General features: G+C 37.5%; 1 protein-coding gene across 4 annotated transcripts in view; it reads right to left on the bottom strand.

Annotated features, from left to right (window-relative positions):
* The window catches only part of IQCB1 (IQ motif containing B1), an 86,439-nt gene that overhangs the window by 25,975 nt on the left and 34,513 nt on the right, over positions 1-25,951 (bottom strand). For all 4 annotated transcript variants that reach the window (XR_010322359.1, XM_003412969.4, XM_023551742.2 and 1 more), the window contains exons 7-10: positions 21,749-21,927; positions 15,490-15,599; positions 7,983-8,092; positions 2,474-2,616 (exon numbers count right to left, since the gene is read on the bottom strand). Coding sequence is in view for 3 of the 4 variants with exons in the window: in XM_003412969.4 (XP_003413017.2) it covers positions 2,474-2,616; positions 7,983-8,092; positions 15,490-15,599; positions 21,749-21,927 (542 nt within the window). In the remaining variant the exon portion in view is untranslated. The remainder of the gene's footprint in view (positions 1-2,473; positions 2,617-7,982; positions 8,093-15,489; positions 15,600-21,748; positions 21,928-25,951) is intronic.

The raw sequence follows: 25,951 nt of genomic DNA on the forward strand, positions 1-25,951 counted from the left end.
CACATCTTTCTCCCTTGGAGCAGCTGGTGGGTTCAAACCACCAACTTTTCGGTTAGCAGCTGAATACTTAGCCACTGCACCATCAGGGCTCCTTTACAATTCTTCATGTATGTTCAAATCCATGAGTTCATAATGATATTTTAAACAACATCAAAAAACAAAACAAAACGAATTAGTCACTGTGGAGGATGCCAGTAAACCAATGCATTACTTTGAAAAAGGGTAAAAAAAAAAAAAGGAAATAGTCAAGCATGTGTCTTGCCTTTCCTGTATGAACTGTTGCTGCTATGAGTTGCCATCGAGCCTGTTCCGACTCGTGGTGAGCCCACGGGTGCAGAGCAGAGCTGCTCCACAGGGTTTTTACAGCAGTGGCCTTCAGGATGCAGACTACCAGGGCTGTCTTCTGAGGCACCTGTGGGTGGGTTAGAACCACCAACCTTTCGGCTAGTAGTTGAGCGCTTAACTGTTTATGCCTGTAGAGTGTAATCTAACTGTACATAAAAAGAAGATTCTTTTTATAGGTGTATTCCAGTTAATACATGAAGAAAGAATGATAAAATTAGAATACCGCCTGTCATGTTCCCCCAAAATATCTACTTCGCTGGGCCACAGCATTGTGTGGTTCTCCTCCATTTTGTGATTGATGTAATCTTCCTGTGTGTTGTAAATCCTAATCTCTGCCTGTGATTAATGAGGCAAGATTAGATTATGTTAAAGAGAATTAGGGTAGATGTAACACCCTTACTCAGGTCCCATCCCTGATGCAATGTAAAGGGAGTTTCCCTGGAGTGTGTGGCCTGCATCACGTCTTACCTTACAAGAGATAAGAGCAAAGGGAAGGGAGCAGAGAGTGGGGACCTCAAACCACCTAGAAAGCAGTGCCTGGAGCAGAGCGTGTCCTTTGGATGTGGAGTCCCTGCACCTCATGAACACCTGTACCAAGGGAAGATTGATGACAAGGACCTCCAGAGCCGAAGGAGAGAGAGAGCCTTCCCCTGGAGCTGCGGCCCTGAATTTGGACTTTTAGCCTACCAGACTGAGAGAATAAACTTCTGTTTGTTGAAGCTATCCACTTGTGGTATTTGTGTTAATAGTAGCACTGGATAACTAAGACACCACCTTTTTGCAACCCCAATAAACTAAAGGCACTCATCACAAATGACTGCTGATACTACAAAAACGGGAAGCCATATAATACGTGCTTTCTGACGGAAGAACACAACACTGCAGATAGTCATGCCCCCCACTAAAACTGAACTTGAATCTGATGAAGCCTCTCGATCTAACTAATAATTTACAAGAAAAACAGAGAAAAATGTTAAAGCTACAAGACGACTGACTCAGTCTCTTCGATAAAGAAAGTAAAAGAAAAAAAAAGGAAAGAAGGAAACCCATAAATTAAAAGAGATTTTTTAAAAAGCCATATCAATCATTACATTTGGATTTTATCTGGATTCTGAATGAAGCAAATCAACTGTATTAAAAAAAGATATTTATGCGATAAGTAAATTTGAATACTGGTTAGGTATTTGTTGATGTTAAAAAATTACTGTTAGTGATTATATGATAAAAGTATTTCGGTTATGCTAAAAATAGGAGCCTTCATTTTAGAAACATACTGAAATATTTATGGATGAAATGAAAGGATGCCTGCCTGCCTCCCTGGTATCTGCTTCAAAATAATAATGGAAGTGAAAAGCATGAGTGTGAGTGTAACCAAAATAAGTTTGGGTGTGAGTTGATAAATGTTCAGGCTGGGTGACAGACACAGGGTTCATCATATTCTATTTACTCGGATGTGTGTGCATGTATATATACATACATACATATGTGCGTGTGCATATATACACACACATACATATGATATTTTTAATAAGTTTAAAAAAGTCACCAGAAAAAAGATATATAGAAATTTGAGCAATGTTGCCAAATGTTTGTGTTCTCGCCTCTAGATCTCTCTTGTTTTTAGATTAGTCGGCGATCACAGCTGGATTTAAATTAAGTTTAATTTAATTTAACTTAAACTAGCTGATACCCTCAAATTTTTCTAAAAGTTTTTCCTGGCAACAGGTAGGAATGGTCAAATGTGGAAGGAGTTGTCATAAGGTTTGTACCAGAGTGTGAGTAAAGTCCTGTTGACAGAATGTTAGCAATAATCTAAATCCTTACTTAAATTCAAGATGCTTCTTTCTAGATGTCTCTGATAGGTTTCTTTAAGCATACCTTTTTAAATTTCACTAATGTGCCTAAAAGAAAAGAAAAACTGGTAGGGAGATTACTCATCAACTGACAGGCCTTAATCAGAAAAAATGCTAACTTTATCTGACTCAAGATTTAGTAAGATTTACCTGAAAATGGATAAACAGGGAAAGGTCTGAATTAAAAAAAAAAAAAATCACGTAGCTAGCAAATTCGATTTATTAAAAGATACTCTAAACATTCTTATACTTACAAATTTGATACTGCCACCCACCTGGATGAACTATTTCAAGCATACTCAATCGTAATTCTCGGGAAAGTCTCATGGCTCTCTGTCTTTGAAGTTGCAGTTGTAATCTGTGGTCCTCTTCCTCCTTCTGCCTATCTAACTTCAGCAACATCTTTGTTCGTTTAGTTCTGTAATGGAAACATTAACTGCCTTAAAAACAGTTTTCCAAAATCACATGGCTACTCAATAAGTATAGGAAAATGTGCTTAACCTTCCTTGCTAGTAATCGATTGAATTTAGACAGGAAAAACATTTTTTCAAAAAGATGGTTTCTAGTGTTGTTAGGGTATGCTGCCACTGTACCACCGTTCTGGTGAAATATCTAGATATACGCATCAAAAGCCTGGAGAAATATTTAGAAACACATACCAAAGGCCTTAAAAATGTTGACCAATTAATTTCATTTCTAATAGTTTTCTTGAGGAAATCACCAGATATATGTATAGCATCACAAAAGTGACAAATTAAAAACAAACTGTATGCTCCACAACAGGGAACTGGATAAATAAATACTGGTACAGTCACTGGTTGGGAGTCTATATTTTTCAAATATACCCACAATCTACTGTCAGATGAAAATAAAACCTGGATACAGAACAGCAAGATCCAAATTGTGTTAAATAAATAATATACATATATATTTGTTTATACATATTTACTTACATAGAAAAATAATGAAAAAAATTAAAATTTCAACAGTGATTTCCACTACATGGTGTGATCACGGCTGATTTTTCCTCATGTGTTTCCCTATTTCTCAATTATTAACATTATTTTTATAACTGGTTATAAAAGTTTTCGTGTAGCCACAAAAATTTTATTTGATTAGAATATCTGTACTATCTGCTTTTATTCACCAGAATTTCTTCTTGTCCTTTGCTACCCAGTTTTTATCGCTTCCTACCTTACTATCTAAGGAGATGACAAGTTTAGTATACCGTAAATATGCTCCAAATGCCTTCAGATAGCCACAGAAAAAGAAACCAAGGGCATAAGATGAAAAGAGAGGTAAAAAATACATTATTTTTTTTACTTTTATAGGCTTAATTTGTATGTGTCTCACTCGAGAGCATTTGTTTTTTCTTAGATTCTTTTCCTGAAACTATATTAAACTGCAAACAAATGTGGTGCCTTGCCTACAGCTTTCTAGTCTCAATAGTCAGATTTCATAGTGGTGTAGTTAGAGAGAGGGTTATGATTTTCAGTGTATTACTATTTTTTTTAGAAAAAGAAAAACAAGTGTAAGACAAATTTAAAAAGAAGCCTTTAAAAGAGAGGAAAACTCACAAAATTATTTTGATAAAATTGTGTGTGTGTGTGGTTGTTTACTTGTTTGTTTTCTTACAATTTCTTAATTGCCATCAATTTACAACTTAAATTTTCTTTGGCTTTTTACTTAGGCCAGAGTCAAGGCCAGAGTTACTTGCTTTAGAACGTCTTTCTTTATCCCTGTTATTAAAGGTAGAGATGACCTTAGGTGTGTGTGTGCCAAAAGGAGAAGAGATTCCAGAGAATAGGCTAGCTGAATGGTTTCTGTGTTTGTTTCTGTTCCTAAAAGCTGGAGATCAAGTAGGTAAGTGCCTCTCCCTTCCCAAAGGATGGCTGACAGAAGCTTGACTCTCCTGTAGAACTCACCCCAAAACTTCTGGGTTGTACAGCATGTACATAGTAAAGTTTTAACTCATCTAGATCAGCCTTTTACCCACCCATGGATGGTAAAGGAGAAAAGGCCTTAAACAGTTTCATTTCAAATTGATTAATAAATAAATAAAATTGTTTAGAAATTAGAAATCTGATTTCTAATTGGTAATAACCCAAAAACGAAACCCAGTGCTGTCGAGTCGATTCCGACTCATAGTGACCCTATAGGACAGAGTAGAACTGCCCCGTAGAGTTTCCAAGGAGCGCCTGGTGGATTCGAATTGCCGACCCTTTGGTTAGCAGCCGTGGCACTTAACCACTATGCCGGCAGCGTTTCCCTAATTGGTAATAGATTACAATATTTACTGTATTATCAATATTTTTATTAAAATATATTATCAATATTTTTAATGGTAATCATTAAAACTGTACTTCCAGGATATTTAACCTGTCAGAAAACTGGATTTGGAAACAGTTTAGATATGCAGGCTGTGAGCTTTGGCAAAATTGAAAAGCCCATGGAGCATGCAGGTGGAAGTAAAATACAAACCAGGAAGGCAGTTGAAAAGTGAGGTTCAGAGTAACCCCGCTGAAATAGTAACTGTAAGTTATAACTACATGAGTGTTTCTGGACTCCTGTGTCCTAATTGCATGTTTGAAAACATTTATTAGGAATCGATGTGATTTTGAAGGCTATCACCCCTCTTTAGTATGTTCTGTGGTTAAGAGTTGCTATGATCACTCAAAGATTAAAAGATTATTCATCCAGCTGGTTCCTTTGTAAGAAATTGTAGGCATTTGACCATCTGGCATCTGGACTGCACTTCTGAAAAGGAATTTACTGATGAGATATCATATCCTCAAAATAATTTATATAAATACATAACATGATTTACATTTAATCAACCTGAATTTTACTATCAAAGAGGGAGCTGACCAAACTACCTGCTGCCAACCTACCAGGGATTCTCCTAGAATTGCTCTGTCCTAGAACAAAAAGTATGAACTCGAGGAGTCCTGTGTGAGCTGATGGGCAGAGCAGAGGATGGCTCTGCTCGTTAACTCCACACTTATCTGAGTGATGGTTGCACACTTGGTACTGTGCCTCGGACAGAGAAAAGATACAGTTCTGGTCTCAAGGAGCTCAGTCTCACTTAACTCAAATGAGCATAATTAAAAACACCCGCGCGAATGCGCCATGCTGGAGGTAGGGTAAATTGTGAGGTTTCCCCAAGGTAAATGAAGCGCCTGTTAGCTGATTCAGAAAAGCTTGCTGATAGCAAATGAAGCTTTTGACCATAAAAGTGATTCAGTAAAAAAGAACCCCCATGAAAGTGCTTCAGCAAGGGTGTGACGATAGCGTGCCTCTTGCAGAATCTAAAGAGCTCTGGTGAACTGGGATCCAAAAGCGTGAAGGGAGGGCCCACCAAAACCCACTGCTGTCGAGCTGACTCCCACTGACAGCAACCCCACGAAGTTTCCAAGGTCTAAACTTCTACGGAAGCAGACTGCCACACCTTTCTCCCTGGTGGTCTGCAGACTGCCACACCTTTCTCCCTGGTGGTCTGCAGACTGCCACACCTTTCTCCCTGGTGGTCTGCAGACTGCCACACCTTTCTCCCTGGTGGTCTGCAGACTGCCACACCTTTCTCCCTGGTGGTCTGCAGACTGCCACACCTTTCTCCCTGGTGGTCTGCAGCCTGCCACACCTTTCTCCCTGGTGGTTTGCAGCCTGCCACACCTTTCTCCCTGGTGGTTCCAACCGACCTTTCAGTTAGCAGTCGACTGCTTTAACCACTGTGCCACCAGGGCTCCTGAAGGGTGGGCAGTCCTTCACAAAAAAAAGCATGGGAGGGGTGGACAGATAATGATCTGACCAGAAAGAGACAGAAATAACCTTTGTAGAAAACCCAGCTACAAAGGAAGCAAGAGAAATTTGCATAACCATAGCAACTAATAGAAGAGGAAAGGTACTGAGGCCTGGAGCAAACTTGAAATTAAAAAAAACTAAATAGAACCCAAAAATTAAAATTATACTTCAGTGTGTCCTAAAACATCTTGTTTAAAATGCTGGAAAGGGAACAAACTCATACAGTGTGAGAGAGAAATCATTTTGGCTTCACAGCTAATCTCTTTGAATGGAAATATTTATAACTGGTCTGGTTTTGTCACATAAAGAAAGCAATGGAATTTCTATTTTAAAATAGTGAAATATTATCTAGAATCCATAGATATACTTGGATATGGTCTATAACTAATATGGTCTGTAATTCTGGAATTCTTTTAAATAAAGATTTTAATGTTGAAAGAGAAAGTAAACTGGTAAAATTGGCAACTATTGTGGGGCCAAACACTGAAAGTCTGACTCCATGGTACCTTTAAATGTAAGAGGAAAGATAGCTGAGGATGATAGCAGGTAGGATCCATAAGGAACAACTTTTCTCCTTGAATTCACCACAGAAGGCAAGACTATACCAAGAACATCTCAGGCTCTTTTCAATAGATGACTGCACTATGAGCCTCAAAAAATTCAGTGTTTCCCAAATACATTTGACCACAGAATTGCTCTTTTAATTTTTTTTTTTTTTTAAGAAATATCCTGTAGGACAGGCAATAAACTTTGAGAAATGCTAGAATACGTAATACTTGTGTCTAATGAATACTATAATTACTTGTTTAACATATCTGTTTTTTCGGACTAGATTTATGAATATGCAAGGGCAGAAAATTTACCGTATGTATTTTTTTCATCATTTTCTAAGTGCCAGGTTATACACTAAAAAACTTTATATGACCTCACTCTTTATCTCAAATTTTTTATTATCTTAATCTTGTAAGATAGGTGGACTATTGTCCCCATTTTAGAGATGGGAAATTTGAGGCTGAGAGAGGTACGGCAACTCATCCAAGGCTGCTTAGCCACTAAGTTGCTGAGCTGGGATAAAAACTCAAGTCTGTTTAACTCTACCCAACACACAGCATGGCACCTCGTATACACTAGGCACTTGACAGACATTTAACAAATTAATGCTCTTCTTTGCCAATAACACTCCTGTTCAGTAATACTTATAATCTATAATAAGATGCCCCTGAAGGCACAGAGTTAAGCCAGAGTGACTTCAATGTCTTGCCTTAAATAAATACTCTATCACCTTGCGACGATATGCTCTTTTGAGCCCCAGGACTATTTTAAATTATAACTGAAAAATGCAGCTGCAGTTATTAATAGTTTCAGTTTTTCTAAAACAAAACAAAATGAAACCACTGACTTCTGTAATATGCAAGTTTCACTTTAATGAAGTAAAATTTACATTTAAGTTAGGCTACATGTAAAAATCACCCAGTCTGAGATGGCCCTTTTATCATAAACGACTTAGAAGCTTAATCACATTTGTGAGTGTGTGTGTATGTGTGTTCTTTCCAATGCCTCTAAGGACAGGGATGGGTTAGTCATAGAAAAAACTGGACCCTGTTGTCAGTATTTCACTTAGTCCACTTGAAAAACCCTAAGTTTTCATTCAGTTGCATCTGATAAAATGTGCCTAAAAAAATCAAACCCATTGCCATCGAGTCAATTCCAACTAATAGCGACCCTATAGGACAGAGTAGAACTGCCCCAAATGGTTTCCAAGGAGTGTCTGGTGGATCTGAACTGCCGACCTTTTGTTTAGCAGCTGTAGCTCTTAACCACTACACCACCACGGTTTCCATAAGCGTTTCCAAGGAGCGGCCAGTGGATTTGAACTGCCAGCCATTTGATTAACAGCCAAAAGCTTAACCACTACACCACCAGGGCTCTGTAACCCACTGTAGGCACTCTCAAATCATCATTCCTCTCACCAAAATTTTTTACCTGAAACTCCTCTGCAAAGTAGTAACAGCAGACGGAAGCTTCTTTATTCTCTTTCTAGTCTGGAAACCCTTCCAATAAGCTTGAATCACACAAGCTGCTTTATGCAGTTTCTGAAATGAAATACCAGAATGAACTTAGAGACATCTCTAGGAAGGTACTTTTTTAAAAGTTTACCTCTTGAATTATCAGGCCTGGTCAAGTGTTAATCTCTACGTCTAGTAAGGTGGGTAGGAGGCAACATTAAGTTCATAGTCCCAGGTCAGAGTAGGCCTAAGAATACTAAACCTGATCCCACAAAGGAAATATGTTAGACTCAGTTAGGCAGTATCTAAAACATATTAAAAACATAGTCTGGTTAGTTCCAAATTCTTCCTAATCTCACTTTCATTCCCTTTCCAAAGGTTTCATAGTTCTGATCTTCCAATACTTTAACCTCTTTGCTTGACTTCTTGTGCCTGGTCTTATTTATTCCAGGATTCAAGGGTCCTGGAGAACACCTTGTACAGGCAAAAAAACAAGGCTCTGGGGACGAAAATTCAGTCTGTAAATACCCCATCCCTACTCTCAAGCTAAGGTTTCTCTGGATGTAAGGGGAAGTGAAAAAAAGGAAAAAAGGGTCGGGGGGTGGGAGGAATAAAAAATTAAAGAGGCTACCACTCTTCAATACTCTGAAACTAAAATGTTTACTGAAACACTCAATAAGGTCACTGAAATTCTATGTACTTCTGCTCAGCATAGGGAAGAGGTATGGGTCGTTCAATTTGTTTCTCCAAAAAAAGTCTAGATCTTAAGAAGACACACATTATTATTTAATTCATTAAGTTTAGCATACAAAACTTTCCATTTCATGTTATGCCTATACTGCGTGAACTTGGTATCTGTTTATCCAAATGTATGTGATTTGCATCCGTTTTCCACATGAGGAGAAGCTTATTGAGGCTAAGGGCTATCTTTCTTATGCAAAGACTGCTGGGTGCCTACCAAATATTTCTTTTCCCCTCTTCCTTAGTAACAAACCCTGATTTTTGGCTGTTCAAACCGCTGCCTGGAATAAAGTTCACATCTCCCAGCTTCTCTGGTAGCTAGCAATGGCCATATTACTGAGTTATGGATGATGAAAGCTAAGAAGTGTCGTCAAACTTTGGAGACACCTTAAAAGGCAAGGTGCAGGATGTGTGCCCTTTTGACCTTCCCTACATCCTTGTTACCAGGTTGTAATGCAGATTTGGTAATTCGAGCTCTAGCAGCTGTCTTGGTTCATGGGGTGATCTTGAGGACAGAAACTTCAATGCTAGAATGGTAGAACAGAAAAACAGGAGCCTGGGTCCTGATGATGTTCTTTAAATTTCTGTTATGATTATTCAGATGAGACGCAGATTTTTTCGAGATGACTGATCCTATCTCAACAGAGGCAATTCATTTCAGCTCATATTATTGGTTTAGATTTTTATGTGAAAATATTACTAAAATAATAAAACTAAAATGATGTATTAATAAAATTGCTTTCCTCATCTTGCTCTGCCTTTTTGGCTCTATACGATGTAATCTTTGGATTATTAACCCACAAAAGAAAAAAAAAAAAAACAAGGAACAAAAAAAATGAATATTAGAGACCAAAATGTTATAAATCAGGTTACTGTGGTTTCTCTTCACAACAGAAAAAAAAAGATGTTAGGAGAATCCTGTATGTGGTCACTATTATCATGACCAGCTGGTAATTCACAGACAACAGAAAAACGATGATGAAGTTTGTACTGAAAAATCAATAATCGGAAAAAGCAAGCAAATGAGAAAAACGTACACATGAAATTAGGACCAATCTCGCGTCTGGCTAAAGTGTCTTTTGAAGACAATGAAATCCCTGTCTGTGCATCTGCTCAGAATGTCAGGAATTATATGTAAAGTTTGGTTCAAAGATTTCAATACTTGGATTTAAATCATGTGGGTGCCACTGAGCTGGATTCATGTGACAGGCCTGTGGACACAAATCATCTAGAAAGGCCGTATAGGGATCTGGATGCTGTTAGACTACAGATATTAAGCGGGGAACGCTGACAAATGAAAGAATGGTAGAAAAGAAATGCTGGCAAATCTAAATTCACTAAAGCCTGGTCAAGCAATCCCAGGATCTTCTGAGCAACATGTATGAATTTAAGGAGAGAGACACAGTCCACTGTTTATCAAGTATTTAGAGGCAGATCTTTTAAGAAAGTAACAGACACTGTCCGCTTTTTCCTACACACCCTCCATACTGCTCTCTGGAGTACTTATAAACCGAAAAAAGAAGGAAATACAATTTATCAGATACTTTGGTATGTGCTTTTATATAATATAGAAAAAGTTTATTAAGGTCCCATTATGTACCTCTGGATTATTTTATTTAATTAACTCTCTATAGTAAGATTGAGTGGAGTCATCCATTACTTCCCAGGAGCTGTAGGTGGGAAATTCTCATTTCTGGCTTTGGTTCTTTGGTATTAGTACATCTTTACATGTAAAAAATGTGTTGCAAACATTTTCTTCCAGTCTGTTGGCTGACTTACGTCTTTCAAATGCCAAAAGTTGTTAATTTGGATGAAATCCAATTTATTGGTTTTTGTTTTTTTAATGGTTCATGGTTTTTGTGTGTTAAGAAACATTTTCTTACCCGCAAGGTTGCAAGAATTTTCTCTGACAGTTTCTTATAGATAGAAGTTTTATAGTTTCAGATTTTACATTTAGGTATGATCCATTTTAAGTTAACAATTGTATATATTAACAATTGTATATGATGTAAGGTAAAGACTATAAATTTTTTTCCTTACGGTGTTTCAGCACTATCTGTTGAAAGGACTTAGTTTCCCTATTGAATTACCTTGGCATCTTTATTGAAAATCAATTGACTATGTTATGCATGGGTCTATTTCTGGTCTCTCTGTTCTGTTCCATTTATCTATGTGTCTATCTTTTTGCTGATACCAAAGTGTCTCAATTATCATACAGCTTTATAGTAAGTCTTGAAATCATGTAGTATAAATCCTCCAACTTTGTTCTTTTTAAAAATGGTTTTGGTTATTATTCTAAGTCCTTTGTGTTTCCATTTAAATTTTAGAGTCAGTTTGTCAGTTTCTAAAAAAAGCCTGCTGGTATTTTGATTTTGCGTAGATCAATTTGGGGAGAAATGCCAAGTTATCAGTGTTGAGTGTTTCAATCTGTGAACATACTATATATCTTTATTTATTTATGTCTTCTTCAATTTCCCTCAGCAATGTTTTGTAGTCTCCAGTGTATAAAACTCTTAGACTTTATCTGTTATATTTATTCTTATGTATTTGTTTTTGGCATTATAGTAAATGAAATTAAAAAAAAAATTCATTATCTAATCATTTGCTTCTAATATACAATTCACTTTTGTAAATCTATCTAGTATCAGTCATGTGACCTCGCTAAATTGCTTATTAGTTCTGGGAGACTGGCTGAGATTTTCTATGTAAAATGCAGACAGGGACAGTTTTACTTCTCCATTTCAGATTTCTATGCCTTTTATTTCTTTATCATGCCTTGTTGCAATGGTAGGATTTCTAAGACAAAGATAAATAGAAGTTGAGTAAACAGTTATCTTTGTCTTGTTTCTGATCCTAGGGGCAAAATACTCAGTCTTTCATCATTTAATGTGCTTATCTGTAGGTTTTGGTAGATGTACATTATCAAACTGAGGAAGTGGCTGTCTATGCCTAGTTTTCAGAGTTTTAATCATGAGTGAGCGTTGAATTTTATCAAATGCTTTTTATGCATCTATTTAAAAAATCTACTTATTATTCTGTTAATAGTCTGTTTTACTGTTAATAAACTGAAAAACTGATTTTTGGTAGTTAAACCAACATTGAATTCCTGGGATAAATCCTACTCGATCATGATGTAGTATACATTTTATGTATTGTTGCACTGAATTAGCTTATATCTTATTTAGGATTTCTGATGAAGGCTGTATGTCTTTTTCAGATTTCAATATAAGGATTATGCTGACCTCACTAAATGTGTTCTGAACTTCTTCTGTATACCGAAATAGTACGTGTAATATTGATACTACTTCTTTCTTGAATGATGCATAGAATTCACCAATGAAACTACCTAGACCAGGAGGTTTCTTTTTGGAAGGGTTTATGATAATTCAATTTTTAAAACACAGATATTGGGCAGGTTTTCTGTTTCCTTTTGAGTCAATTCTGGTATTTTTCAAGAACTGTGTCCATTTCATCTAAGATTGCAAATGTGTTGGTATAAAATTGTTCATAATACTGTCTTATTATTCCTTTAATGCCTACATAGGAACTGTGGTGATAACATCCTTTTCATTCCTCTACTGGTGATTTATATTCTCTTTTCTTCTTGATCAGTCTAATTAGAGAATAAGTCAGTTCTCTTGACTTTTTTTAGAAAAACTGCTTGTCTTTTTTTTCCCTTCTCTGTCATTTTATATTTCTACTTTTATTACCTCCTTACTATACTTAACTTTGAGTTTACTTTAAAACTATAAACGTCCTCCTAATCACTGCTGTAGTTACAACCCACAAATTTTCATATATTGTGTTTCCATTAACAGTCAGTTCAAAATATTTTTTAATTTTCTTGTGATACTTCTTTAATCCATTATTTAATAAATTACTGAGAAGTATCTTATTTAATTTCCAAATATCTGGGGTTTTCCTAGATAACTTCTTCTTACTGATTTCAAGTTTAATTCTGTTGTTATTAGACAACACGTGCTAGGTGATTTCAATTCTTTTAATTCTGTTCAACTGTTTAATGGCCTAGCACAATTGAAAAGAATGTGAATTCTGCAGTAGTTGGATGTAACGTTCTATAAATGTCTTTAAAATCAAGGTGGTTGATAGCGTGATAAGTGTTGTTAGATCTTCTATGTGTTTGTTTTAGTTAGTTTCTCTATCAATTAGAGAAAGTTAAAAACTCTTAACTATTACCGTGGAATTATTTCTATCTTTAATTCTGTCATTTTTTGATGTTCTGGAGCCCTAGTGGCAAAGTGGTTAAGAGCTCAGGTTGTTAACAAAAAGGTCAGCAGTTTGAATCCACCAGCTGCCCCTTGGAAATCCTGAGGGCAGTTTTACTCTGTCCTACAGGGTTGTTATGAGTCAGAATCCACTCGACGGCAACTGGTTTGCATTTTTTTGTTATTAGGTACATGCACATTTAATAACTGTTGCCTTTCTAATGAATGGTCCCTTTTATCATTATGAAACATCCTACTTTATTTCTGGTAATACTCTATTTCAAAGACTATTTTATCTGATACTTTAATATAGCCACTAAAACCTTTTTATGCTTAATGTTTGTGTGGGATATCTTTTTTCATCCATTTACTTACAAACTGTCTTTATAGTAAAAGGTATCTCTTAGAGGCAGCATATAGTGAGATTTTGCTTTTTGATATACTCTGACAACTTCTACTTTTAATAATTACATTAGTGCAACTATTGATGTTTCAGGTTAGGTCTACCATTTTATTTTTTGTTATTGTTTCCCCTTTGCTGCCTTATTTTTGATTCTTTTTTTTTATTAAAGAATCCAAAATTTCTTAGTATTGTATTTTAATTATTTCTTAGCATTCTATTTTAATTATCTACTGACTTTTTAAGGAGAACTGGTGGCACAATGGTTAAGTACTTGGCTGCTAACTGAATGTGAGCAGTTCAAACCCACCATCAGCTCCAAGGAAAAAAAGACCTGGCGAATTTGTTCCTGTAAAGACTGCAGCCTAAGAAATCCTATGGGGCAGGTCTACTCTTTCTCACAGGGTCTTTATGAGTCAGAATTGACCTGGCAGCACACAGCAACAACTGACTTTTTAGGCAAGATCTTTTTGTATTATTTTTAGAGGTTCCTTTGGGACTGCAATATGCATGCTTGTCATGGATTGAACTGTGTCCCCCAAAAATATGTGTCAACTTGGATATGCCATGATTTCCAGTATTGTGTGGTTGTCCTCCATTTTGTAATTGATGTAATTTTTCTATATGTCGTAAATCCTAATCTCTGTCTGTGGCTAACGAGGCAAGATTAGATTATATTAAAGAGGATTAGGGTGGGATTCTACACCCTTACCTTGGTCAAAGCCCTAACCCAATGTAAGGGGAGTTTCCCTAGGGTGTGACCTGCATCACCTTATATCTTACAAGAGATAAAAGGAGAGAGAAGTGAGCAGAACCTGATTACCACCAAGAATGAAGAGCTGGGAGCAGGGCGCATCCTTTCGACCTATTATGAGAACCTCCTAGACCCAGGGGAAGATTGATGCCAAGACACATGGAGATATTCAAGGAATACTGAGCCCATAGATGTTGAAAGGAGACGAGAACTTTCCCCAGAGCTGACAGACAGACAAGGCTTTCCCCTGGGGCTGGTACCCTGAATTTGGACTTCTAGCCTCCTAAACTGTGACAGAATAAATTTGTTTGTTAAAGCCATCCACTTGTGGTATTTCTGTTACAGCAGCACTAGATAACTAAGACAATGCCTAACCTTTTATAGTCTACTTTGAGTTAACATGTTACTGTTTTCATTTACTAGGCAATCAACTTGGTTAGGTTCAGACTGTAAGTTTGGCTGACCTTTGTGGGGTGGTAGTTCAAATATCTGTTCGAGTCTATAAGCCTCTGGTACTCTGTTTTGTATCTGTCCCACACATACACGGTTTAGAGATTAGTCTAAGACTTGTGAGGCTTTTCATGCACGGTATTAAGGGATCCCCTTCTTAGACTCTCTTCTTTCCTAGTTACTTCCTCACTCTCCTGCCTACCTCATCTTCTTCTCATGGTTCTTGCTTGTGTTTTGAAATTTATTACTTCTTTGGTTTAGGTCTTGGACACAAAATGTATCCATTTCCTTTTAAATTAAAAGATACATTTATTTATTTTGGATTTAAGTCTATTTCCCAAATTTCTTTTAAGTTTCCATCTAGATACCAGAAAGCTATATGGCTCTTTCTATTGGAAGCCTATCTACAGCCATCATTGAGTATACTAGAGGAAGTATGATCAAATATTCATTAATGTTAACTTGCTGCCTCAATATTCTAAATAATTTCTATTAATACCATTTCTTACGCAAAGGTGAAAAGCATTATATCTCAAAGCATAAGAAGGCTAGCTATATATGATCTAAATATTTTTTGCTACAATTAGATTTTTTTTTTTTGGGAGGGGGGAACCAACAATGAAACAAGTTTAAATAGTTTATAGGTGAAAGATGAACATCAGAGGTGGAGATTTCATAAGATGTTCTGAAAAAGAAATAGATACAGTGGTGTGTATAAACACTTATAAATGGGAGGCTGAAATTATGTTTGTAGGCAGGCTGAATGACAGAGAGAGAAACTTTAAAGGTATTTTTATTTTCAGAGAAGAATTTTGCTTAAAGTGTTGAGAGAAGAAAGTGAGGCGCATTTAAGGAAAATTGAGGTTTAATTCAGTCAGCAAATATCATACAAATTATTTTTATAATGTAATACCTGCTCTTGTACGTCCTGACAGACCTTAGGACTTAAAAGGTCAAGAAGCTGTCTCAGTTCTTGACTAAGCTCTGTCCCAGCTTCCTGTTTAGTCAGTAAACTTCTGAGTCCTGAAATGGAATAACAGGGATATAACTATTAACAATAGAAATATAATTTTATTATCTAATCAGTACTAATTTGAGGTTAAAAGGTCAGGTTTAGAAACAAACATGTTTGTAAAAATGACTGGGGGGTCTGACCTCCTCTAACTTCACAAAGCGGAAAGGGAATCAAGATCAACAGCCCAAGGCTGATTCCTATGAGGGAGAGGTCCAACATACCTCCTCACCCTGCCATCTTTACCAATTCTGACATCAACCGTCCTGCCCAGGGCATTCTCTAGTTCTCTGTTTGGTTTGATAATTTGTTGCAGTGGCCACGCAGAACTCACAGATCATACTCACAGTTACGTGGTTTATTAGGAAGGTAACAGGTTACAATTCTGGTTCAGGAATGCTCAGGATACAGCTCTTCAATCAGGACAGTCTCTTGTCAGCCATGCCTACAGGCAGGTCTCTTTCTGGCCCTTGGCCTGGCCTCTGTCCTGCTCGGGCAAGTGTTACAAAGCTCTTTTAGCTCACTGAAAAGTGCTCAGAGGCACCCCCACTCTGCCAGTGAGCCTCGGCCTGAAGGTGCTCAGCTCTAGCTCTAGGAGTAGGCAAACCTAGCTCTACCAAATGCCCAGAGGCACCCTACTTTGCCAGCAGGTCTCCTGCCTAAAGATAATCAGCTTTCTCACTCTGTGGCCCTAAAGCCCACTGTGCTGGTCTCCTGCAGGTCTCCTGTCTCTGCTGCCACCATCACTCTGCAGCTGTGTCTTGCCGTATTCAGTATTACAGCTTTCTCTTGGTCTCCTGGTTCCAGGAGCTTTTCAGCACAGGGATCCCGGGTCCAAAGCGTACGCTCTATTCCCTGCTCTTTCTTGGTGGTGGTGAGAACCTCTCCTTCCACCTCTGGGATGGCTCATTTTAAGCCTAACAGAATGGCAAAACTGACCAATTCCCTTGTTAGGGTTCTACATACCTTATTTGCATGATCCCACCTATACACGGGTGCCATGCACTTTATTTGCATTATTAGCAAGCTATCCAGTCCCCTTGGTGGACCACAATTACCTTATTTACATAGTCCCACTTAATCACTTGGGTGGGAGTTCAAAGACTATGGCAAGAAAGGTCACATAAAAATGATCCATTGTCACGCAAAGATTAATCAAACGAATTTCCTTTTTCTTTTCTCTTGACGTCCTTTTCATGTCCTTTGGGACAAGGAAGCTCCATGTTGGAACCTGTGATGGTTAAGATTATGTGTCAACTTGGCTGGACCATGATTCTCAGTGTTTTGGTAGTTGTATACTGTGATCACTTCCCTGCTGAGATTTGATATGCGATCACCCCCATGATAGGATCTGCTGTGAGTGGCCAGTCAGTTGAAAGGCAGTTTCCTTGGGCGTGTGTCCTGCATCCAAATATAAACAGAGGTTCTGGCTTTTGCCTGCACTGGCTCCTGCAGCTGTCTCCTGTTCGTCTGACCTCCAGTTCTTGGGACTTGAGCTAGCAGCTTACCAACGGTCTTGTTTGCCAATCTTAGGATTCGCTGATCTTCACAGCCTGTAAGAGCCCTGCTCTCTGACCTGCTGATTATGGGTTCTCCAGCCCCTATGGCTATTTGAATCAGGAGAAGCCTCTACGCTGATCCATGGACTTGGGACATTCCAGCCTCCACAATCACGTGAGCCATTTCCTTGATATAAATCTTTCTATATATATATTTATATGCTTCACTGGTTTTGCTTCTCTAGAGAATAAAGCCTAAGACAGGACCCTCTCAGATCTCAATCATGTGTCTCTTCCTTATCCTTTTGCTATAGTAAATCTGTAGTCTTAAGTATAGTACTTTCTATGACTTCTGTGAGTCATTCCAGCAAATTAACAAACCCAAACAAGTACTGAGGGCCAGAGGAGGAACCCAAACTTGTGACTGGGTAGTGGGGAAACCTCAACCTCACAGCCAGTAGGTCGGAAGTAAGGGTAGTGTGTCAACTCTCGAATTTGTGGCTACTGTCTGCCTATTTGGCACTCTGAAGGACAGAGTCAACTTGTGAGCTCTGACCTAGCTCTGGGTGGCTAGAGGCAGAGAGGGAGTGCCACGTGGGCAGCTGGTGTCACAGATGACTAAGAAGTGGGAAAGTGGGGATTTGATTAATCTTCAAATTTTTGGCGATTGGACTTATGCTGATTCTTATCCATGAACCCAAGTTCTCAGCAGTGTTAATAATTTTAAAATATCCTGAGGAACCTGAGTTAACTCCTGCCATTAAGACATAAGTCAAAGAAAGGGAGAAATTGTTAATGTGAATTACTCTACAACAAGCTCTGTTGGACATTTATATTTCTGTACAATATCAACAGCATTTTCTCTCCCTCTCTAATCCTACAATTCATAAATAATTATAACTTCCACAGTAATAACTGATGCAAGGTAAGTTACTAAAGTGTTTCTATAATCATCAAGAATTATTAAAAGACCATCTTAATTGTTTTGGCGTTAAATGCAGCATATAATACTCTAATCTTTAAAAATCCCCACATAAGTGGGGAAAAAACAGTCTCTTTAACAAATAATGCTGGCATAACTGGATATCCATCTGCAAAAAAATGAAACAAGACCCATACCTCAACCATGCACAAAAATGAACTCAAAATGGATCAAAGACCTAAATATAAAATCTGAAACGATAAAGATCATGGATGAAAAAATATGGACAATGTTAAGAGCCCTAACACATGGCATAAACAGTATACAAAACATTTGTAACAATGCAGAAGGAAAACTAGGTAACTGGGTAAAAAAAAAAAAAAAATTTTTTTTTTTTTAAATCAAACGCCTATGCTCATCCAAAGACTTCACCAAAAGAGTAAAAAGATTACCTACAGACTAGGAAAAAGTTTTTAGCTATGACATTTCCAATCAGTACCTGATCTCTAAAATCTACATGACACTGAAAAAACTCAACTACGAAAAGACATTGAAAAATGGGCAAAAGATATGAACAGACACTTCACTGAAGAAGACATTCAGGTAGCTAACAGATACATGAGGATATTAGCCATTACAAAAATGCAAATCAAAACTACAATGAGATTCCACCTCACTCCAACAAGGCTGGCATTAATCCAAAAAACACAATAAATGCTGGAGAGATTGTAGAGAGACTGGCACACTTATACACTGCTGGTGGGAATGTAAAATGGTACAGCCACTTTGGAAATCGATTTGGTGCTTCCTTAAAAAACTAGAAATGGAGCTACCATACGATCCAGCAATCCCACACCTTGGAATATATCCTAGAGAAACAAGAGCCTTTACATGAACAGATATATGGACACCCATGTACACTGCAGCACTGTTTACAATAGCAAAAAGATGGAAGCAACCAAGGTGCTCATCAACAGATGAATGGATAAATTATGGTGTATTCACACAATGGAATACTACACATCAATGAGAATGTGGGTGAGTCTGTGAAACATTTCATAACACGGAGGAACCTGGAACGCATTAAACTGAGTGAAATTAGTCAGTTGCAAAAGGACAAATATTGTGTAAGACCACTATTATAAGAACTGGAGAAACAGTTTAAACAGAGAAGAGAATATTCTTTGATGGTTACGAGAGAGAGGAGGGAGAGAGGGAAGGAGAGGGGTTCACTAATTAGATAGTAGATAAGAACTACTTTAGGTAAAGGGAAAGACAACACACAATACAGGGGAGGTCAGCACACCTGGATTAAACCAAAATCAAAGAAGCTTCCTGAATAAACTGAATGTTTCAAAGGCCAGTATAGCAGTGGTGGGGGTTTGGGGACCATGGTTTCAGGGGACATCTAGGTCAACTGGGATAGTAAAATCTATTAAGAAAACATTCTGCAACCCACTTTGGACAGTGGTGTCTGGGGTCTTAAACACTAGGAAGCAGCCATCTAAGCATCAATTGCTCTCAACCCACCTGGAGCAAAGGAGAATGAAGAATTCCAAGGACACAAGGTAATTATGAGCCCAAGAGACAGAAAGGGCCAGATAAACCAGAGACTACATCAGCCTGAGACCAGAAGAACTAGATGGTGCCCAGCTATAACCGATGACTACCCTGACAGGGAACACAACAGAGAACCCCTGAGGGAGCAGGAGAGCAGTGGGATGCAGACCCCAAATTCTCATCAAAAGACCAGACTTCATGGTCTGACTGAGACTAGAAGGACCCCGGTGGGCATGGCCCCCAGACCTTCTGTTAGCCCAAGACATGAACCATTCCCAAAGCCAGCTCTTCAGACAGGGATTGGACAGGACAATGGGATAGAAAAAGATGCTGAAGAATGAGCTTCTTGGATCAGGTAGACACTTGAGACTATGCTGACATCTCCTGTCTGGAGGGGAGATGGGAGGGCAGAGGGGGTCAGAAGCTGGCGGAATGGACACGAAAAGAAAGAGTGGAGGGAAGGAGCAGGCTGTCTCATTAGGGGGAGAGCAATTAGGAGTATATAGCGAGGTGTATATAAATTTTTGTATGAGAGATTGACTTGATTTGTAAACTTTCACTTAAAGCACAATAAAAATTAAAAAAAAAAAACTCTTCATATAATAAAACCCTGTATTTCTAATAAAGTATATTTAATGAACTGGAAACCCATTTACTGACCATGTTGATTAAGAAAATGTATTGCAATTAATACATGGCTCCGGTCACCAAAGAATAAAACAAAGTTAACATAGAACTTTGCTTGGCTATTGAAAAAAGCAAAAACATTATCTGTGTGATCTTGAATAAATTACCTGATTTTTCAAGTCTGTTTCCATGTCTATAAAATGATAAAAGTATTTATCTCACAAATCTGTTATGAAGATCAAATATCTTAGTGCATGTAAAGCATGCAGAACATTCTACTTTGGTGAGTAGCGCGCCTGGGGTCTTAAAAGCTTGTGAGCGCCCATCTCAGATCCTCACTCCACTGGTCTCACCCTGTTTGTGGAACAAGAGAGAGTGAAGAAAACCAAAGAAAAAAGGGAAAGATTAGTCCAAAGGACTAATGGACCACAACTACCACAGCCTCCACCAGACTGAGTCCAGTACAACTAGATGGCTGCCCAGGTACCACCACCATCTGCTTTGACATGGATCACAACAAAGGGTTCCAGACAGAGCTGGAAAAAATACAGAATAAAATCCTAACTCAGACACACACACAAAAAGACCAGACTTACTGGTCTGACAGAGATTGAAGAAAACCGAAAAGTATGAACCCCGGACACCTTTTTAGCTCAGTAATGAAGTCACTCCTGAGGTCCACCCTTCAGCCAAAGATTAGACCAGCCCACAAAACAAGGCGAGACCAAATGAGCACACCAGCCCAGGTGCAAGAATAAGAAGGCAGGAGGGGGCAGGAAAGCTGGTAATGGGGAATCCAAGTTCAAGAAGGGGAGGGTGTTGACATGTTATAGGATTGGCAACCAATGTCAGAGAACGGTATGTGCATTAATTGTTTAATGAGAAAACTAGTTTGCTCTGTAAACTTTCATCTAAAGAACAATAAAAAATAAAGTATATAGAGCAGTTCCTGATCCTTAGTAAATGCTTAGTTAATTGAAAGCTATTACATGGGGAAAGGTAACTCACTGAGCTCTTTCTGACTTTTTATTCAGATAGGTGTTTATTTTAGAGGTAAGCAAGATGTGTTTATTTTTCGAGGGAAGGTAGTGAAGAAGTTTTAACAGTAATTATTACCTGATTTTAGAACAAAAGGATTGTCAGCTTCTTAAGCACATGCTTCTTTTCTTCACTAGTTAGTCCTGACAAGGTCACAGGTCTTTTTGGTCATTAGTTTACTACACCATATGGTATATACACGGGGTCACTATGACACAGAATTGACTCAACGGCAACTAGCAATAGCAACAATATGGTATATTCAACACACAATCTATGTGTCAGGAGTAAATATTCATTGTAACCTCATCAACAAAACAACACATGCCATCTGCTGAGACATGAAGACAGCCTGATTACATAAAGAGTTTTCCCTGAACTGGTACCTGTTGCAATATGGTTTTACTTGCACACTTAAGATATTTATTTTTCAAAACTTATGATTTTTGCTTTGCATAAACCATCAATAAAAACTTTCTTTTTGAGAATCCCAAGAAAAGAATGTATGCAGTACCTCTGTAGCAGTCACTTAGTCTCAATAAAATCAAAATTTCCTGATGCGATTCAGCCATCAACAGTAGGAGCTTTGTAGCTGTACTTCTTATGACAGGACTAGGAGTAGACAAAAGCTTGAAAACAACTTCATCTAAAATTGAATGCAGGTGTTTTCCTTCTATTCTCAGTAAATCACCACTAGTAGAAAAAAAATAAAGAATGTACCATCATTAATTGATGCACAGGTATCACAACAAATTAAACATAAAAGGTCCAGCAGCTTGATGCCTGACTGTAGCTTCATTCATAAAAATAATCAATTCTTTAAATGTATAGCTTGCTTTGAAGAATATATCCAATTAAATCAATTAATATTTATTGAGCCCCTACTGTGTACAAAGCACTGTGCTAGGTACAATAGGGAATGCAAAGTAGCCAAGGGTCCTTTTCTCAGAGGAACCTGCATCAAATTAGAATACATGTGCAAAATATCAAATAACAGGTGATTCAAAAACTCGAAGACAACAATAAGTGGAAATTCACCAGGCAGCATGTGGTTAATTGCTTAATGATGTATGAAGACAAAAATGCTATAGCAATTGAACTACCATGTGCTTAATTTAGAAAGAACTTTATCTTTCCTTTGGTATTTCATTACACTAACAAAACCTCATCTTGCAGTACTAATATCATGAAAAATTATCCAAAACTTATAGTCAAAGGGATTACTGGGTACCCTTTCTTTCACTCACCTCCTTGAGGAGTATATGATTTTCCAGGGGTGTATACCTTCGTTTAAGGAGCCCTGGTGGTACAATGGTTAAGCACTTGGCAGCTAACCAGAACACTGGAGGTTAGAACCCACCAGCGGCTCCACAGGAGAAAAGACCTGACAATCTGCTCCTTTAAAGATTACAGCCTAAGAAACTAGAGCACTTCTACCCTGTCCTATAATATTCCTATGAGTCAGAATCAACTCGACGGCACACAACATGCTTTTGTTTGACTATCTATTCACTATGGACTGGGATATTTTACAATTCTTTGAAAGTAAAGGTTGGCTTGTAGAAAAGTGATAATGCTATGATTCTTACCTTATCTGAGAGCAATATAAATGACCTCTGTCCAGGAGAAAAGGTAGCTTAGAGGTTACTGTGTATTACTTTGTGAGGCATGAACCAGTTTTGTTTGTACAGCAAAGTCAATCTGTATTCCTTTGACAGACCAACTCTATAAATTCCCCTCCCTTGGATTCTCTTTTAAACCTGTATTAACATCTTACAAGTTACCTCATTAATTAATAAGTTGAATAAAATTTTTTATATGAATTAATAGTATATTTGCATAGGAGTCACGTTTTTGACTTTATGAAATTATCCTTGACCTCTCTGTTTATACCTGATACTCTCTACCCACTCAGTTTTTGAAATACTATGATCTTCTGGTCCTCCTCTCCCCATCCCTCGTCCATAGATTTTTAAACATTTTTTCTTAGTCTCCTTCACGGGTTTTCCTTCCCAAGTATGTCCTTTAAAGGTTGTTTCCCAGTACTTAATTTTCTGCCTACTTCTTTTCTCATTCTGCTCATTTTCCATTGAATTCACCTCTCACGGTTTTAACTACCACTTAACAATCTATAACTCTAATCCAGACCTTTTCCAGACACTTCCAACTCATATTTCATCGCCTGCTGAACACATCAATCTGTGATCTACATGACCAAGACTGAATTCATCACGTCTCACAAAACCAACTCCTTCTATATTCTTTGCTTTGGTTATACTACAGGCCATCTAATCATCTAATTTAGAAAACTAGGGTGTCATACCTGACTGATCATTTTATCTTATCCCACATCAAAGCACTCCTCAAGTCCTGATTATTTTTTAATTTTTAACAGCTTTATTACACTTGATATACAATAAAATGCACATATTTTAAAGCATACGATTTGATAAATTTTGATATATTTCACTACCACAATCAAGTTAGTGAACATATCCATCAGCCCTCCAAGTTTCCCTGTATATCTTTGTAGTCCCTCCCTCCCAGCCCTTCTTGACACCCCATCCTAGCAACCACTGATCTGCTTTTTGTCACTAGAAATTAGTTTGCATTTTCTAGAATTTCATACAAATGGAGTCATACAGTACATATTCTTTTTTATGTTTCTTTCACTCAGTACAACTATTATGATGTTCATCTATATCGTCTTGTGTATGAATAGTCATGCCTGTTTACTGCTGAGTAGTATCCTACTGTATTGATATACCACACCATGCTTATCTATTCAACTGTCAATGGACAAGTCTTTGTGTGGACATGCGCCTTCATTTCTCTTGGACAAATACCTAAGAGTGGAACCACTGGATAATAAAGTGGCTACATGTTTAGCTTTTAACGAAACTGCCACACTTTTTTCCAAAGGTGGCTGTACTATTTTACATTCCTGCAGTAGTGTATGAGAGACCCAATCCTTCTACATCCTCTTTAACGCTTCGGTTAATATTTAAATTTTAGCCATTTTAACAGGTGTGTAATGGTATCTCCCTACTGACTAATGTCACTGAGCATCTATCTTTTCAAGTATAATTTGCCATCCATTTATCTTCTTTCAAAGTGGGTTGGTTTTTTTTTTTTTTGCCCATTTTTCAAATTGGGTTGCTTCTCTTTTTATTGAATTTTAAGAGTTCTCTATATATTCTGGAGCCCTTGTGGCACACTGGTTAAGAACTCAGCTGCTAACCAAAAGGTCAGCAGTTCAAATCCACCAGCCAGCCCTTGGAAACCCTACGTCCTACAAGATTGCTATGAGTCAGAATCAACTTGATGGCAACGGGTTTTTGGTTTTATATAGTCTGGATACAAGCACTTAGTAAGATCTATGCTTTAGAAATTTTTTTTTTTAATTTTTCCCCAGTCTTTGGCTTCTCTTTTTATTTTCTTAACAGTGTCTTAGAAGGGCAGATATTTAATTTTGATGAAGTCCAGTTTATCAGTTTCTTATTCTATGGATTATATTTCTAGTGTCATATCTAAGAATCTAAGAAATGCTTACTAATCCCAAGTCACAAGGGTTTTCTACTATTTTTACTTTTAGTTAGTAGATTTCAGTTTTTAGAACAGTTTTGGGTTTACAGAAAAACTGAGCAGAAAGTACAGAGTTCTCATATACCAACTGTCCTCCTCCCCACTCGTTTCCCATATTATTAACATCTTGTGTTAGAGTAGTACATTTGTACCACCGATAACCCAACATTGATATGTGTTTATTGAAGTCCACAGTTTACATTAGGGGTCATTCTATTGTACAGTTCTACGGGTTTGGATAAATACAAAATGTCACGTATCTATCATCATAGTATCATATGGAATAGTTTCACTACCCTGAAGATCCTTGGTGCTTGACCTATTCAACCTGCCATTCCCCCTTCACCCACTCCCCAAACCCTTGACAACCACTGATCATTTTACTGTCTTTACAGTTACGCCTTTTCCAGAATGCCATATAGTTGGAATCATAGAGACCGGCTTTTTTCACTTAGCTTTATGCATTTAAGGTTCCTTCATAGTTTTTGGTGGCTTGTTAGATCGTTTCTTTTTTTCGTTAATATTTCATTGTATAGATACACCACCGTTTGTTTATCCATTCATTCATTGATGAGCATCTTGGCTGCTTCCAAGTTTTGGCAATTTGGAGTAAAGCTGTTACCAACATTTTTGTGCATGTTTTTGTACGAACGTAAGTTTTCGACTCATTTGAGTGAATACCAAGGAGCATGATTGCTGGATCATAGGTTAAGATTTTGTTTAGCTTTGTAAGAACCTGACAAACTGTCTTACAGAGTGACTGTACCATTTTGCATTCCTGCCAACAATGAATGAGAGTTTCTGTTGCTCTATAATTCTCACCAAATTTGGTACTGTGTTTTGGATTTTAGCCATTCTAATGGGTGTGTATACTGCTATCTTCTTGCTGTTTTCCTAATGACAAATGATGGTGCACATTTTTAATATACTTATTTGCCACTTATATATCTTCTTCAGTGAGTTGTCTGTTCAGATCTTTTGCCTACTTTTTTGGGCTGCTTTTTTATTGTTGAGTTTTTATACATTTTGGATACAATTCAATACAATTAAATGTTTTATAAATATTTTCTCCTAGTCTGTGGTTATCTTTGTATTCTCTTAGCAGTGTCTTCATAGAGGAAGCATAAAACAT

This window comes from Loxodonta africana, chromosome 1, assembly GCF_030014295.1.
Source record: "Loxodonta africana isolate mLoxAfr1 chromosome 1, mLoxAfr1.hap2, whole genome shotgun sequence".
Lineage (NCBI taxonomy): Eukaryota > Metazoa > Chordata > Mammalia > Proboscidea > Elephantidae > Loxodonta > Loxodonta africana.